At 43.4% G+C, this 17,706-nt stretch overlaps 1 protein-coding gene across 2 annotated transcripts in view; it reads right to left on the bottom strand.

The window, feature by feature from the left end:
- Positions 1–17,098, bottom strand: part of LOC113477214 (mitogen-activated protein kinase kinase kinase 3-like) — a 60,430-nt gene extending 43,332 nt beyond the window's left edge. For both annotated transcript variants that reach the window (XM_026843418.1, XM_026843419.1), the window contains exons 1-2: positions 17,015–17,098; positions 763–872 (exon numbers count right to left, since the gene is read on the bottom strand). In XM_026843418.1, the coding sequence (XP_026699219.1) occupies positions 763–872; positions 17,015–17,018 (114 nt within the window). In that variant the 5' untranslated portion in view covers positions 17,019–17,098. The remainder of the gene's footprint in view (positions 1–762; positions 873–17,014) is intronic.
- Between the last annotated feature and the right edge of the window lie 608 nt (positions 17,099–17,706).

Raw genomic sequence — 17,706 nt, 5'->3', positions numbered from 1 at the left:
TGATATTTTGACAACTGAATGCTTTCTTCAGAACTTCTGTGTTCACATATTTGTTCCATACACAAACAGGCTACTAAATCCACGTTAGCTATTATATCAGTGTCAGAGAATAATTTCTGACATTGCTCAAGAGACAATGTTTTTGCTCACCAAATCAACTCTGAATGTGCAACAGGGCCAATATATTTGGTTTTAGAAGCATAAACACCAGTAATTAATATTTAAACACTTTATATAAGAATGACATTATTCCTCCCAAAAGAGCCTGGGTGTCTACAGCTCAAAGTTGGCAGTCTATCTCTCAAATATCTGAAGAAAAATGTGCACATGATAAATACCATATTTCATCAATGCTGTCAATAAAAAACATTTGACTAATCCAAATCTCAAAGCTGCATAGCCTGTAACAAGCTCTACTACTTTCAGTGATAAGCAGAAGTGCCTTGGGATGGGATTTGAGATTTAAAACCAGTTGCAGGCTCTATTGCTATATTTGTGAATGATCTAGAGTATCACCCTTTTCCTCTGCTCCTCCTTTGTTCCTCTGTGACACAGAGATACCTGTAGCTTCTTTTCAGCTCTTTAAAAAGGGGTCCTAAAGCTTATGCTTTGGTAGAATTATGTTACTTCTGATGTGCTGAGCTCCTGCAGCACTTGTTCACTTCAGTTCTAACATTTAAACTCTGCTCTCCCAGCATGGGAAGCACTGTGTCCACCTCTCTGGCCTACTGGAGTTTGAGGTGGACTCAAGCAATGCCTTACCTGTTTGCTGGAGTGGACACTGTTTTTATTCCTGTTGTTGTCCAGCAGCCCCCCACATTTGCCCAATGCTGCCAAATCCTTCATAATAGAGTTCAGAGCTTCTTCTTCATCTGCAAAAGAAGAAAAGACAATTTAAGTGTGGAAGGCAACCTTGCCCCTGGAAGTGCAGAGTAAAAATACAGTCTTTAAACCCAAATGGGTCAAAAGACATGATGTCTAGCCTTCCTATTAAAAGAGGCATTCAAAAACTACACCACAGTCCCTCCCAGTCCATCATGTCTTGGAAATACAAATTTCTTCATCACAGATGAGACAGATCCTCAGAAACACCAGTGGCTGAGTGTGGGTGACCCGTGATCCTCCAGCTCCTCCAGCTCGCAGCTCATGTTTGCTGCTCATGGGGCCCTTTGGAGAGGGACACATAGGCCAAATGAACTGTCCAGGTAGCTGGATCCAGTTTATGAGGTATAAAGGTGGTGCTCTACAGGACAGAAACCTTTCAGGACTCAGAAAGCTAATGGAGCAGGTGATGGAGTACACCACAGTTCTTCATCTCTTCCTATCCTCCTTCTTCATAACAATGCTCAAGAGCCACAACTGATTTTCAAAACTAGAGCCAGTGAAAACCACAGAAGAGGGCAAGATACTCATTAGAAGAAGTGACAGACTCAACTATGCCACATAGAAGACACACACACACACATTGAGATCCCTTATGGTTTTTCCAGTTTCTACAGTAACTAGAGAACTCTGAAGGACCCGTTCGATCTGAAACCAAACTCCTCCTTTTCAACACTTATACATCTGTGGTTGTGGATATAGCTATGTAATACCTATAAATGATTACATTGCAAAATACCAACCATGAGCACTAAAAACCCTATCAAGACCTAGGGCAAGGCATACTCATTAGGTGGGTGTGAGAACCCACTGCATTCTCCATGTTCATGATACAGTCAGGACAGGAAGGTGTTAGGCACATACAGCTATTGCTGTAAAAATACAAATACAGCTACTGTACTTTCTATAAAACTGGGTGGCTCCAGGGATAGAGCCACCCCTACACCAAGCCAGCCCGCAGATTTAACTCAAACTCCACTAAGATGTGAAAATGACAAAACCAATATGAAATCAAACAGGATTGGACACAAATACTGAGGTTCTTTCCCTAGAGAGGTATATGTCCTAGATCCTCATGCTCAGATACAACATCATCTCCTCTTTCCCTGCTCCTCCTGCTGGGTTGCCCTATCAGGACTGAAGCTGTGAAAAAAAAAAAAAAAAAGTGAGAAAAAGAATTCTCATGTGTGCTTGTGCACCCAAAGCCAACTCATTAAAGAAATAAAGGGAAAAAATGTCTAAAATGTAGCGTAACTTATTTTGGAACTCAGGAATGAGCTCTAATGCCTACATTTTCCTGAGGGCAGTGTGTGTGTATATATAGTTAAAATATAATATAAACCTATATATAAATATTAAATATATAATTAACAAAATAATAAGATTCATCTCAAAGTACATTAAAGTACAATTCCTCTTTCCTTCCACATTTCCCTACCTAAAAACACAAGTATGTTTTTCCGGAGGGGTGGCAGGGAGCATAACCTGAAATGCTACAACAAAACACTCAAGAAAAAGATAACTTTCAGTTCTGGTTCAGGAAAGAAAAAGAACAATAATGCTCATAGTTTGGGTTTTGGATTGGTTTGGGGGGGGCTTATTTATTGTTAAAAGGGACCTCTGGGGACAAGCATGGTTTTCCGGAAGATTTTGTAGTAGGGCAAAAAAAAAAAAAAACCCATGAAAAAGAAAAACATAAAAAAGAAGAAAAAAACTTTTTTTGTGGAGGGGGAAGGGAAAGGGGGGAGGTACAAGTTAAAAAAACCCCACAAAAACAAAAACGCCACACACCACCCTCCAGGAATTTTCCACCAAAGCTATAATCTCTAAAATGCCCCTCGCCCCTTTCTTTTTTCCAACCTGAGTGACAACAAAAGTTTCCTGAACTCACTGACACCAAATGCAGTCCACAATGTCACAGGGAAACAGGGCTTCAACAGGCAGTGGCAGAGCCGGACTTTTGCTAGCAAAACCCCTTTCACCACCGCTCTCCTACCTCCAAACCTCCCTGGACATGCCTGGCAGCATCTGCAAAGGAAATGCACCTTTGGTTAACCCACCGGTGCCCTGCAAGAATACTCCAGAACTCCTAAGATTCAGCACTGCCTGTCCCAAGGAGGGACAGCAGGGTTTGCTGGAGGTCAATAGTAATAATAATGAAAAATAACAATAAACCAACAAACAGGGACAGAGTGACTTCAAACTTTTCTGGAGTGACTGTGAGTTGCTCCCTCTGTTGCTCCCAAGAGAAAGATCTGTCAGCCCCAAGAGCTGGCCCAAGCCCACTCCCAACCACATCCCATGGGTACACACAAGGTTTAAACATGCAGCCAAGAGCAATAGCATAAACCATGTTTTTGTCAGGATGTCTGATGAGCGCACGGCAACACTGAAGAAGATATCAAAAAAGAGAGATCTTTCAGCTGACGTGGATCCTACCACTGTTGCCACTAGAGTATTCCGTATCACTGCTTCAGTGTTATACCCCTCCCTACCAGGGAGGTTACTTTGTCACTCACGCAGACAGTAGTCACAAGAGATTGCAATGCAATTTCACTAGAAAGAAGCTGGAAGTGAGCAACCCTGCAAAATGCAGAGTTGCAAAAGTGCAAAATGCAATTGGAAATCACCTCTGCAGGGTGTACAGAAAACCTGGATGCCCTGGCTGCCTATACTACCACCTGGGGCCTATGCTAACCACCAACTCAGGGGATTGAAACTAACTTGTGACAAGTTATTTACTGATTGACAGAGCAAGGAAGGCAAATTTCCCAGGGACTTGTGTCGTCTTAAACACCAAGGGGTTTCCAATATCCAGGAAATGCTGGGTTTATATTACACTGTTCTCAAAGCAATAACTGAGTCTTCCTCCTCTACCTAGCCATCAATTTTGTCAAAACTTTCTGCAACGCAGACTTCTGAGTCTATCAAATACAGGTTTTAAAATTCCTGGTGCTGCAATCCCAACTGCATGATTATGAAAGTCACATTTCCTTGGAAAGTCAGGCTACAAACCTCTGCCAGAAGAGACCTTTTGCATCTCTCCCAACATAGCAAATCAAAAGGCATCCACTCACTTTCAGTAACTGCTTAAACTTAGCCCATTTTTAGAAACACCCAACCATTAACTTAATCAGCCTAGAATCAGTGGTGTAACACTGGGTTCTAGCTGTCCTGAATCAGGTACTAGAAGGAAAAAAACCAAAAAAATTCTTGTATCTAGGCTGTCAACTCAGCATCTTTGTTCCTCCAACTACCAAAAAGACAATGCCAAAGAGCATTCGAGAATTTTTTATTATAAAACATGAGTGTCCTTGTCAAAAAACCCCAAACTACATATCCATGCCATCACTGCTACAAAGTAAGGTAAGAAAACTTCTTCCTATATAAGTAGGAAAGGTTGTTTGCTGCTGCTGGAGCATGAAAGAACACAACTTAAGCAGAAGCAGAAATATATTATTTCCTTGAAGTAATGCATTTCTCTGTGCTCAAGTAGCTTTTAAACTACTTTTAACAGTGTGTTTTTAGTCCAAGAGAACTGCAGTTTCAGAGGAACTACGACCAAAGCCTCAACTGTTCAAAACAAAGTGAATACACCCCCACACCGTGCTCTGAAGCAACTTCAGAGCAGGAGCACAATTTGCATCATCGGTTGCAAAACTGACACTTCCCAGTCCTCTCCATGACAGCTTTGCACAGGGACTGATGCTTTCCAGACTAAGCCTCTTGCCCGTCCTAATTAGTGCTCTTGGGGTCTCCAAGCTGACTCCCAAGAAGGGTGGAGAACTTTGTTCCATGGAAACAAGCAGCCAGCTCAGCCAGTTCAGTCAAAATTCAAATAAGCACTGAAATTTACTGGATAATTAAATCCAAATGCCACTCACAAGCCTCTCCAGTGGAAGGGGTGTCACAGGCTGTTCGGTCTCTGTTTGGCTTGGTTTGAGCAAGCAGAGGGTGCAGGATGGACAACTCTCCCGGGGAGAAAATGCAGGGAATCAACAGGAATCCCATGCCCAAGGGACATGCAAGATCAGGTTCTCCTGATCTAGCACTGGCAGGATCCAAATATGCTTCAGCCTTGTGAGAAGGCAGCATTGACACTACACAGCAAACATCTTCCTAGGCTTTGCCACAGCTCCAGAACAAAACAGCTGCAAGTTGCACAATGCCAATGAAGTATCTGCAGAGCTCAGATGGACTCAGAGACTCTTGGAAACCACTGACTTTGCACAACATGCACAGGTTCTTGCTCCTGAACAACCTCCTGGCACAGCTTCACTCTTGCATCTTTTTGTACAAATTCATTTAAGGTATTGTAGGTTGACAGGATGAATTGTACAGCGAAGCCTGCTCTCTCCCTAGCACAACATGTAAACAGGAATATTTCTATGATGGAAGACCAGGACAAAGAAAAACTGATTACACAGACAGCAAAAATGAAATGTAAAAATCAATTGTGTTTAGCACTGTCCCTTTGTCCCCTATGTCTCTTCTTCCATCCTCAGCTCTTTCTTTATTTTCATCTATTTCCCTTAGTGGGAAACTCATTTCTTTCTTCCCTACTCCCCAACAACAACCCAATTTTGTGCTTTTTAAATCAGCTTCCTGTGACAAAGCTTATTTGATGACACTGACAGCCCATCCAGTCAAGGATCACTTCCCAGCAAACAGAAGAGAGGTCTCAAAAGATATTAATTTCCCAAAGGTTTGGGGGCAGGGGGAAATATCCATAGTCACACAGAGGAGAGGAACACACAGAAGAAGCAAGCCAAGAGCATTCCCAGGAAGCAATGACCAGGGGAGCTACAGCAGACAAGGGAAGGTTGGTTTTATACTTTAATAAAAGTACAATGATCCATTTTGGCAGGATTGCATATCAAAACCAGAATGCCTCCTTCTCTCATCAAGTTCTCAGTTCTGTATGACATTAAGACTCACAGGTCCCAGGCACTACCAAGGTGAATCTAGGGCATTCAGCACTTCGCAAAATCAACTATGAAGTGAAATCAAAAAACCACATCTGCCCTTCAGATATATGCTTCCGGTGGTGCTACATGGCTTCAGTTTCAGCGTGCGTGCAGGAGAGAGGAACCTGGAGTTTCAGTCTTAGTACAGCAGTCTCATAGCTGAAGGAGGAAAAAAAAAAAAAAAAAGCAAGGGAGAAATAGCAAGCCTGAAGGTCAACACGGACCACCCAAAACAATTCAACCATCAGGAGAGAAAGCAAATGAAGAAGGGACAAAGGAATAATTTAGCTGTGTTCAGATGGTCTAGACAGTGCTGTTATTGTTGGCTTCACTAATAGGTCATTACTAAGAAGCAGCTTACGGTAGTTCCATAAAAAAAAAAAAAAAAAAAAAAGCACCAGCTGGATGAAGCACACAGAAAAGTCTGAAGAAGTAAAACAGAGTCTTGTAAAACACGGCAAGTTCTGATTTCGGTCTCTTGCACATTTTAGGCAGAGCTAGGGCTGGGAAAAGTTGGGGAAAAATCCTGGGCGTTGCAGAGGAGAAGAATATTGTCCTCTAAGTCATTACTGAGCAAGGCTGGAGCATGTAGCTAAGGAGCCGCACACTGTCACATACACTTCCGCTTGGATCCAGCGTAAAACCACAGACATGACCACTTGTGGTCACTAAAGATCCCACTGTGCTTTTCTCGACCGTGACGTTGATAGCCCAGTTCAGCCATTGTGCCTGTGTAAATTCCAGTGGCACCCTCCATTGCTAGCATCCACCTCTCTGGAAGGTGAGGCAACTGATGGGGATATCTCCAGGCAGAGAGAATAGTTCTGTGAAGGCTGAGAAAGGATGAAGGGAGTATGGGAAGCCTCACAGAAACATTGTCACCTTCAGCAAAAGCACTTTCAAAAGGCAAGACTTTGAACATACAGTGACAAAACTATTGAAATGATGTAAAACATAGTGAAAATAAATATGGAACCACATGACTGTAACACTGACAATCTTAACTTTGGCCTGCAAAGGACATCAGCCTTTCATTTTCTCTATTTTTTGAAAATACACAATTTTTTAATTAACTGGTATACGACTTTTATAATTTACCACAGAGAACCTCAACTGAAAGCCAAGACTCACTACCTCAGCATCACTCAGTAACTGCAAAGGGCATTCCCTGTCCTGATGGACTTTCAGCTAAACTGTCAGATAGAAAGAGAGATGAGCTGCTTTTTATGGTGCATTTGATGGACAGGGATCTGAGACAGACCAAAGTCTTGCTCAAGACTCTACAAGTCTGCAGCCAGAGCTAAATACATTAATGGAACTTAAATTCAGAAGGGACTTAACTTTATCTAGCCTTGCTGGCTGTATGCAAAGGCCACAGAAACTCATTTAGCAGCCTCTACATCATAATCTTGACCTGGAATCATGCAAAACAGCCTCTTTCAGAAAGCTGTCCAGAGAGTCTCAGTTTGAGGAGCTTATTCCAATAACCTCTCAGTAGCAAATCTCTCTCTCAATTCCAGTTTGAGCATAGCTCGCTTTGCATTCTACTCATTAGATCTTGATAGTCTTGTATCACAGAGACCCCACTATGAACAGAAATCTACCCCCATCTTCTGCAGGTATTCACAGACTGTGACCTCACTACCTTTTAATGCCTCTTCATTTAACTAAATGGAAACATGTAGCTTCTTACATTTGAGTAATCCTTAATTCATTCCTACTGCTCTTTCCAGTTGTCTTTTTTTTTTTTTCCTTAATGAAGAGCAGAGCAAACATCAGAGTAGCATATAACGTTCATTGGCCACAACATCTTTTCATTTCTATTTGCACGGTGAACCTGGGGTAACAGAAAATTTGGCCCACAAGTTACAATGAAAATTCATATCTACTGGACCAATGGCAACCTGGACTGCCCCCTGCCTTCATCAAAAGGTCAATGTCATACCAGTCCTGGGTTTGCTTTCCTGGTCCAGGGAACTAGACAACACTAACCTATGTGAAACCAGGTGTCAAATAACTTGCTCTGAAGATAAATGCTGCCTTTTCTCCAAAAGCCAGAGGGAAAAATAGATTGGAGATTAAGAGAAACCCAGGATGTTTGGGTTTCTTCAGCCTGCAAACACTGTTAACAGACACGTACTGCCACCAGGATTCAGGCTATGCACAAAATACCAGGGGCTGAGGTACCAAGACAGTATGGACTCAGTGATCTTAAGGGTTTTTTCCAACCCAAATGATTCAATGATTCTAAATAGCAGAAGGGATTAATTAGTGAGTAAACACTGTCACAGTGACTGTCCGGTCAATACTGAGGAGAACAGTGAGCCTGAAGCTCAAGAGCCTGACTTGGACTGTAACAGAAGCCTCCAAACAAGTAAAGAAGGGACCCAGACACTCTCATAGGCAGGTGCAGACACCCAGTTGCAACTCATCCTCCTAGAAGGGCTGTCGGTGAATGACTTGTGGCTAAACAGATTGTTGCATGCATCCAGCTATTGAAAGATGCAGATAAACCTCCATGTAAATTAAACCCACATGTACAAATCATTTTGCCGCTGTCTGCAGCAGTGTCCAGTATCTGATAAAAATTACCCAGTTACTCTCCTCTAGTCCAGATTACTGTGCACTGTAGCAGACATACCACAGTGGAGCATGTTGCTTTTGCAAGTCAAAGGCTCGCCAGCAGCTGGATCCTGCTATCGTTCACCCTCCTGCAACCCCACCCAAGGGATGGCAAGGTCACCCCTGTGTATGACTCAAGGGCAGGGCACAGCTCAGCAGGTCGAACGGAGCAATTATACATGAGGAAGTGAGGAAAGACCCTTCTGATATGCAGGATTTCTTGGCAGGAATTTGCTCACTGACGTCTTATGCTTGGGACAGACAAATTCACATAGAAAACTAATGCTTTGAGATGCTGGGGTTTCCTGAAACCACATTTCTCCTCATCAAAGAATTATGATGCTAAAAGGTGCACCATCTACTAGGTATAGAGGATTATTAACATTTTACTGACAAATCAATGGTAAACACTTCCTCTCCATAAATGGCATAATTTTGGACTTTGAATTTTGCCTTTATAGCACAACCAGTAACCCCTATGTGAAAAGAAACAAAATCAACCCCCTGAGAGGCTTTTGACAGCTACAGATGTCCATCATGCCAAATCCCCCTGAAAAATCTGTGGGTTTAGGGTACAGTTATACCGTCTCACAGACCCTTTTCTCAGGGGTGAAACTCATTTTGAGGGTTCCCGCCTCCTATTCCCTCTCTGTTCCATGATATCTCTCAGGTAACACAAACAACTATTCATAAAATTGCAGAGTCAACAGATCAGAGAACCTGCTTAGATCAAAACTAACCCTTCCCTTTACATCCCCTTGCAAAAGGGGACAGAAATTAGTGATCAGGAATGGGTTTGGGGGGAAGGCAAGAATCTTTTTTAAAAAAGCTAAACCAGTTATTTTTAAAACGATAATTAGTAAAACTGTAGATCACATATATATAGCTAGTTCTGACCACCACAATGACAGGACACAACTGGTCCCCAAAATACTTAAGTACTAAAATAATCAAACACACCTCCAACGTAATACTAAGTGACTGGACTCTTTAATATGTCTGTAAGAGTATTGAGAAAACAGCAAAAGAGAATAAACTGTCAATTAAACAAGTATTTCATGTCATAACATATTTGAGATCCAGGGTGTGAGATAATGAAGAACTTCAACTGCCCTCTGAACTTCCCCAGGGAAAAACAAAAGCTAAGGTAACGTTACTGGGACTGCACCTCAGTTTAAGTAAAGCAAGAGCAATGCCTTTAAAACACTGAGTGATCAGTACCTTACAAACATCAAACCCAAAACCTTTCAAGGGCATTGAATGGCAAGTTTTATCACCTATCTAAAAGTTTCAGTGACTAAGACACAAATCATCAAAGAAATTTCTCTTGATGAATGCGAAGAGCTGTGGCATGATACTGACATACCCTTGTCCCAGAGATTTACCAGGGACTTTTGCAATGGAAAAGGACTCAGGATCCAAAAGGTGTTTAGTTTAGCTCAGCAGGGAGGGAAAGCAGGGTTACGTCTGCGGTTCACCACAACCCTCCACTCCCAAAATAGCCATCCCTCTGACAGTGCTGCACGCAGTAAAATTCCACGGAATCAGAGCCACCGGCAATGCTCTCTCATGCTCTACAACACACTGCCATCCTCCGTGGCCCCTTACCCATGCACACTCGTCACATGTTCCCCGCACATCCCCACAAAAGCTGAGGGCAGCGAAGCCCGGGTAAGAAAGCATTTTCCCCCTAGATACAGCCCATACAACATACTGACAGCTGGATTCTGTTAGCTCAGGGATGGGGGCATGTCAGCTTCCCAGTGTTACAGGATGAGGAGAGCTGCTCAGAGGCTGCACTGTGCTGGGTATCAAGAGCTGGATAGCTTAGACATGGGCAAAAATCTTTGCCCTTGTGGGGTTCAATCCTGTGGCTTTCAGATAAAAGTTCAGGCACAAAACCTTATCTCCTTCCCTCCTTCTCACAGTCGCCCTACTCCAGCAGCATGGTGTTGCTGGGCCCTGTAACAACCTGTGGGGGTCCAGCCATGGCACCCCACACACTTCAACCCTCCTCAGCTAATGGGACAAACATCTGGTCTAAAATTGGGTTGCAATTGGTGGGCGAGAATATTTGCTGAAGAGGGCAGAATTGGGGAAAACAGGTACTGCCCCTCATATCCAGACAGCGAGTAGGATCTTGGAACATGAGACGTGATGGTTCAGTAATAAAAACCACACCAGTTTTTAGCGACATAAAGGGTTTCAGTGCTTCTCCAGCATTTACTGACTGACCCCACACCCTGTCACCACAGGGCGGTGGGGCTTAGCCCAGGCCCAAGCCACCATGGCTGCAGCGGGGTGCACAGGCCCAGCTGTGTCCCAGACCATGCGGGACAGGACAGGACCCTGGTGTGCCAGTCATACCCACCATCTCTCTAATAAGTCACCCCTCAAATGCTTCTCCAGCCCCCAGCAGGTGTCATTTTGCTGCCAAAAGGGTGGCAGCATGGTGCCTAGCCCTGAATCAGTCTCCAGCACCGAGCACACCACGCAGGGCTAGGACCCACAAGATGAATTCTGATGAGCTCTATGCTCCTTAGACTATTTTCATATTTAGTCAACTAAGCAAGACCAGAACCCAAGCCTGGTCCTGTGACCTTCCACAGCTAATTGCCAGCTCACCGCCTGCTTCATCCATACCACCTCGTGGGCCACCAGTCAGCTCCCCTACACCCTGGGCTGCTCCCTATAAGGGGACCAGAGGAAGCCCCCATGTTCTGGGGGAGGAATTTGCCTGTATCCACATGTGCAGTGCCAAAGCATAGGCCATGACACATTTCGTTGGCTATCACAGGTGTAACTGGGTAACCTGCTTTGCTCCTAAGCACCTCTAAACTTGTCTGTGAAGCAGAAATCATAATGCAGACCATGTTTACAAACCCCTTTGAGGCACGCAGAGAATAACAAGAGCACATCCCAGTCCCCTACTACTGAAGCTCATAAAGAGATCTAAAGCATGATGAAGATTAAATAAGCAAATCTGTTAGCCAAAAAGCAAGCATTTACCCTACAGAGCACCAAAGAGAAACTTAACTCAGCCTTGACCATTCCAGCTGCCAAAAGCTTCCAGCTCTGACCTGCGTGGCTTCCAGTTGCAGCCCTCGGGAAGACAAGAGGCAGAGGCAGGAATACAGCAGTGAGAGTCAGGGCTTTCCTAATAAAAGCACAGAGTGATGCGAGATAAGCCATGCTAAATCTCTGCCTCAAAATCATTTAGGTTGGAAAAGACCTTTAAGATCATTGAGTCCAACCATAAACCTAACACTGCTCTTGGACAAGCCCATTGTTTCTCATTTGCTTTTGCAGATTAAAGTTAGTCTAGGAAAGCCGCAGGCAGGGGCTAGACCCTTCAAAAGAAAAATTAACCACATTTAAGAAAATGTTGTATGCCTGTAGCTCTGCTGAGCATAAAAAAAAAAAAAGTTTCTTCGGTTTTATGGCATGATGCTTTTTCTCCCACAGCATTTGCCTGCAAAACTCACCACTTCAAAGGTACCAGGTACTGGTTTCTCTCTCTCTCATCCCACAGCAAACTCTCACAACTTTTTTTGCTAACCCTGCCCTTTGTTCCACAGACACTAGCTACCTTTTCCTTTAATGGATTAACATAATTAAATTAAACTTGGGCAATTTTTCCAGCCTGTTTTTCTGCTAAGCTTAAAATTTGCTCCTTCTGAAGAAGGGTTTATGTGCCTAAAAGGCAGCCTGGTTTTTTTCCACCTCTATCAGTTTGGTCTAATAAAGGATATTACCTCGCCCCAAAACCTGTACCTCTCTCTTGAGCACACTTGAAAGGAGAAGATTGTTTACCCAGCAAGAAACATAGCTGGCAAGTTATTTCCCCTGACTGCCTCCGATACCTTTGAAGGTTATTTGCAGGCTCATAAAGACCTCTTTCTCCCTCCCAGCCCAGCTACTTCCAGTGCTCAAAGCCACAGCCCAGAGCCTGTGAACTCCTAACCTGCTGCTGCAGCAACGGATGCAATGTCCCAAATACAGCGATGCAGGTCCAGTCCCACCTTCCCGGGTGCTCAAAGCATCTGGCATGACCCTAAACAGGAGGTCCGGGTGCAATGTGTATGGTGCCAGGAAAGGGAGAAGGAAACACAGACACCTTGTAGCTTGGACACCTTTCGAAAATCACAAAACCTGAGCTAAAAAGCCTGATGTGTCTTATTATAAGACAAGCTACTGCAATTCAACCTGATTTTTTTTTAATAGCTCTCAGCATACAGAGAGCAAGTGAAGAGCAAAACCACTGCTTTAGATTGAGGAATAAGGAAACTGAGGCATGGGAGACCTGAGACATCAATGCCTGCATGCATGGGGATAGCGAAAGTCAATCTGTTCCCCCACCACCAAATGGGGCAGTTCTCTCAGTCTCAATAGCCTCCAAAAAAACACTGAATGGGGTTAAATGGCCAGACCTTCAGCAAGAGGCCAGCCTGCAGTCTTCTCCAAACACACCCACTCTGTTAAGGCAATAATGTAAATAAGCATCATTCTCTCATCTCCTGCACCTGAGATTACCTTTCTGCTGAAGCAGAAGTCACACTTGCTCCTAAAAAGTACTAAAACCCTAAACCTTTGAGTTATATGCACATACACTGAAGAGAAGAGGTCAGTGCTCCTCGAGGTTTTTATCATCAGAAACACACATGTATGCACACAGCATTTCATAACCAGAATTAAGAACACTTAAATAATTTTTAAACAAAAAGAGAAAAGTTAGGTGGTAAACAAGCTGGTGTTTTTTATACCAACTTCTACATTTTTAAAAATATTACTTTTACTGTGATATCATGTTTAAACACAGCAGTTTTTAAACACTATTGACCATGGTCCTTCCACTGTGGTGTACTGGAGACATAGACATCTTTATAAGTGCCATATGCACTCGCTGGTCCACAACTACATCTTGATCAAATTACAAAGAGGTCTTGGACCCTCATGAAGAGGTGGCAGATGGAAATGGACTGTAAGCTGGAGGAACTGCTCTGTGCCAGGAGTAAGAGTTGGGACATTCTGCTTTAGGACACCCATGTTCTTCACTTTGATTTTTCTCTCCTAATCAAGGCTGGAAGAGGCAGGTCTTGGAATCTTTGATGCCCAAGAAGAATGGCAGTGCAACAACCATGTTAAAAATTAGTTTATTGTTCTTCCAACCAGCAGGAATTACAGTACCAAACTGACAGCGGATAACCACTTCAGGCTTTGGTTCTGGACGATCAATGTCCAGCAAGGTGTGTTGGGGACTAACCTTCCTGAAGATGTCTCTCTCAGACCCATGCTCAATCATCTTACCCCATTTCACCTCCATACCCAAGACCTCACCTACTCAAGAAACATGTGGTCAGCTTCTGAAGCAGTGACTGAACACCTACAGCATGGCCACATCTCTCCCTCTAGAAATCACAAAATCCTTCCAATGCCATTTCTACTACAAACCATCCCACTGTTCTCATCACCTTCCATTTCCATACAGAGAGTCAAATGCTTCAGTACAAATACAGCTGTTACACATCTGGAGTAAAGTGTCCCAGGACAACACTAAATGGGAGCCCAAGTGGTTTATTGAAGACCAAAGCATGAAGCAAAATCAGAACAATTCAGTCCTGAGATCCTATGCTGTATGCAGTTGCTCTTCCTTCCAAAATTAAGCCCTCTGATCTATCCTGCAGAGATACATCCAGGTCCTTTCACAAACAGCACTAAAAGAATAAATAACTGTTACATGACATAGTCATGGCCATGTCTACATATCATAAGATGGCTCAATGCCAAGGACCTCTACTTAGGCTGGCTCCAAGCTGGCACATGTAGAGATACTGTCTTGAACTTGCAACAGCAGAGCAACCTACCTGCAGTGCCAGGATGCCACGGCTGCAGAGGGCTACTCCAAGCACCACTGCACTGCATGACACAACCAAGCTGATATGTCAGAGGTGCAGCCCACAGAGATGCCAGTATTCCCCACCTCCCATCTTGCGGTCTCCATACAAGGCCATGCAGCTTTCCTAAAACATGTCCAGGAGTGAACAGTCCTATGCTGAACTCTGAGATACTGAGTAGACTATAAATGGGATCCTAAGAAGAAAAGCAAACCCAGAATAGACCTTCAGAGATCACTTCATACAACACACCTCTTCTGTGGTCTACCAGAAAGAAATCAGTGACATGACTGCAAATTCCCTGCTCTTCCCTTGAAAATGAGGAAACAATCACACATATGAAATGAGGTGAGGAAGCGAAACTAACAAACCTCAAAACTCAGCCTAATTTTCTGTCTGTCAAAGCTGTTGCAAAGATCCTTTAACTAACAAACACCACTCTGTAACACTGATCAAGATACCCATCACTTCATCTGTCTCTCCCCAACAGTCAAGCTCAGGACCACACCGTGATCCTTTCTGAAGGCAGCCTGGCAGATCTCAGTGGTCCCTACACAGGCACTGATGCTGTGTTAAATGACGAGCTATAGCAGTGCTCCAAGCAATGACAGCTGGGGAAAGGGACATGCACAGACCTTCCATGCACACACAAGTGTAAGCAGAGCTGCAAATCTGCAGAAGACTCCTACCAATTCAGCTTACCTTCCCAAAAAACAGTCACAGTGCCTTGCAAAAGGGTGCTCTCTTCACTACAGTATTCCTGCAATTATTGCTTCCCCAGTGAATCTATATTATGTTTACAGCTGACAGTCTGAAGGCAGCTTGAGCAGCCGTCCTGTAAAAAAAGTCAACTTGACTAGCTGCTGAGAACTGGAGCCAGCAGCTCATGCCCTGCTGGTGCTCGGAACAAGTCTGAACTTTCCATCTTAAAAAAACCCAAAAATACTGCATTGACAAAGGAGTGACTTTTGCCTTCAAAGTGAAAACGTCTCTAAGAAATTTTGGGGTTTTTCACCAGGGATTTTAAACTGAAATTTGTCATACTTTATATGGAAGAAGCAGGTCTGGACTTTCTCTTCCCTTCCCTTCCCTTCCCTTCTTTTTTTTTTTTTTCACTTGGCTTTAAATTAGTCCTCTCCCCACAAAATCTCTCTTCTAGGTAACAGAAAGAACAAAAATCAGAGAGGGAAAGCAAGGATGGGGTCAGTGCTACTCTTCTACTTTTTCCATAGGGGAGGACAAACAGTTAAGATGTGGCAGTGGCTTCACATTTTTAATTTTTTTAATTCAAACCACTATCAAACTCTGAACCACTTTTCTACCAGGTCTGGAAACCCCCCCCTTTTTTTTTTTTTTTTTTTTTTAACCACCATTTCAACAAGCCCTGAAAAGTTTTGAGTGAAATTGTGTAAATGCTGCAAATGTAAAAGTGAAGTGCTCAGCTTCAACCAGGACTCCAAGACCTCTTCTCCTTTCTTGGGGTCAGCAGGTCAGGAAGATGCATTTCGGGAGATGAATTTAGGTTCCTCTGTAACCTGCCTCTTCTGGTGAACGGAACAGGATTATCCAAGGTCAATTATTTCCACATGTTAACTGGGCACTGACACCCACCTGAAATAGAACCTGGCCTTGTTCTTCAACCTGCTGAGCTTTCTCTTTTCAGCAAAATTAAAGAAAAGGAGCAGAAACCCCTACAGCTGCTGGAACTGCTACTGGTTGGCAGAATGGTTTGTAGACCAATTTGGAATTGTTTCTGTGGTCAGTGTTAACACTGCAAAGAGCTTTCTCATACTTTGACATGCTCACAAACGTATGAAATGTTGGCTGAATCCCAAACCCAGCAGTACTGCTGTCAGCAAGGCATGCGTCTCCTGCAAAGGCCTTTAGCAGGGATGGGAAGACTTCAGGCAACCCTTCCAGCTGTGTCCCACCTGTGTGACAGGTTACAAGCACAGTAGCAGAGCATGGACATTTTCCTGGAAGTAAGGTATAATTTTGCAAGAGTAATGGTGAAAAGTTTGAGGGCCAATGGCATTAGAAAGTGAAGGGGGGCTGGGGCGCTCACACTTATCACCTGTTCATGTGATCTGATTATTCACATGCTAAAACTGATAAAGTCCAGCACTTCCAAGTGGTCCTGATTTCTGACATAATGAATTTTCTGTAGCAGTAGAGATAAGGTCAAGTTCTTTATGTACCTCCAGAACTATAAATAATTTTCACTTTAAAAAAATGTCTCCCTCTGCACCACAAAGCATCTGATACACAACTATTCCAACAGAAGAGGGGGAAGGTGCAAGTAATCCAGGTCACCAATTAGAAAAACAAAATACTCAAGCTCTGTGTGAAACAGAAGCTTCCTTGGGAGAAGAGATACAAGGAATGAAGATGCTCTGTCCAGAAATATAAGGCAGACCTGGGAAGAGGTTCTGCCTAGAACATGACACACCAGATCACACTGATGTTAAGAAGAGCATTTGTCCAATTATAGCAGCACTGAAAGGCAAAAAAAAAAAAAAAAAGAAAGCAGTGTAATATTCAGCCAGACCATCTTGGCCATGTCTCCCACTCTGTTATCATGCTTGGTAGCCCCAGTCAAAATTAGCAAGCTGCAGAAAATTAATTGCTTCAGAGAAATCCAGTTCTTACCCATCTTTCCATCTACATCAGGCCTCCATTCCACCGGTCCCAGACACTTGTACCTTATCCTCCACTCTCAAGCATCCATCCTGTAATAACAAACATACACAGAGGTTACAGATTAATTGTGACATGTCAATGGGGACAGAGACTGAACAGGACCACTCTTCACAAAGCATTTCCCCACCATCATGTGGGCTGGAGGAAAGAGAACCATTTAGTTTGGAACTGAGACCAGGAGTCTGCCCTCCTCTACACAACTGAAAGGTAACGCAGTACAAACCTGGTACCTTTATGGTTTTAAAATCTCAGAGTAAATGACTTATACTTGTGCCATAGGTCTCCTTTTTTTAAGAGTGGACTGTCTTTAATACATTATACTTCTAAAGATTTTTGCATTAATTAATGCAACCTTAAAGCAATACCATCTTTAATGCATTACATTTTGCAGCATCCCTATGGGATGACACTCACTTGGGGAACAGACTGACAGCAGGACATGGAAAATCAGTCCCAGGAGGCAGCCTGTATCAAAGTAGAAACCTAAATTTAGGCCTTCCAAATTCCAGCCACAGTTTCTCAAGGCTGGACCAGCTTTCCTCTGACTGCATGGGAAAAAAACTGAGTCTAGGTAGCTCACAGCAGCAATATATGCCCCATACATCCCTCATGGCAGGCATGTCCCTAACAGCCCTTCCAGA

Source organism: Athene cunicularia (genome assembly GCF_003259725.1).
Source record: "Athene cunicularia isolate RWA chromosome 2 unlocalized genomic scaffold, athCun1 chr2_part1, whole genome shotgun sequence".
Taxonomy (NCBI): Eukaryota; Metazoa; Chordata; class Aves; order Strigiformes; family Strigidae; genus Athene; species Athene cunicularia.
The sequence above is the reverse complement of the archived record's forward strand: the minus strand, read 5'-3'. Positions and strand labels throughout refer to the sequence as shown.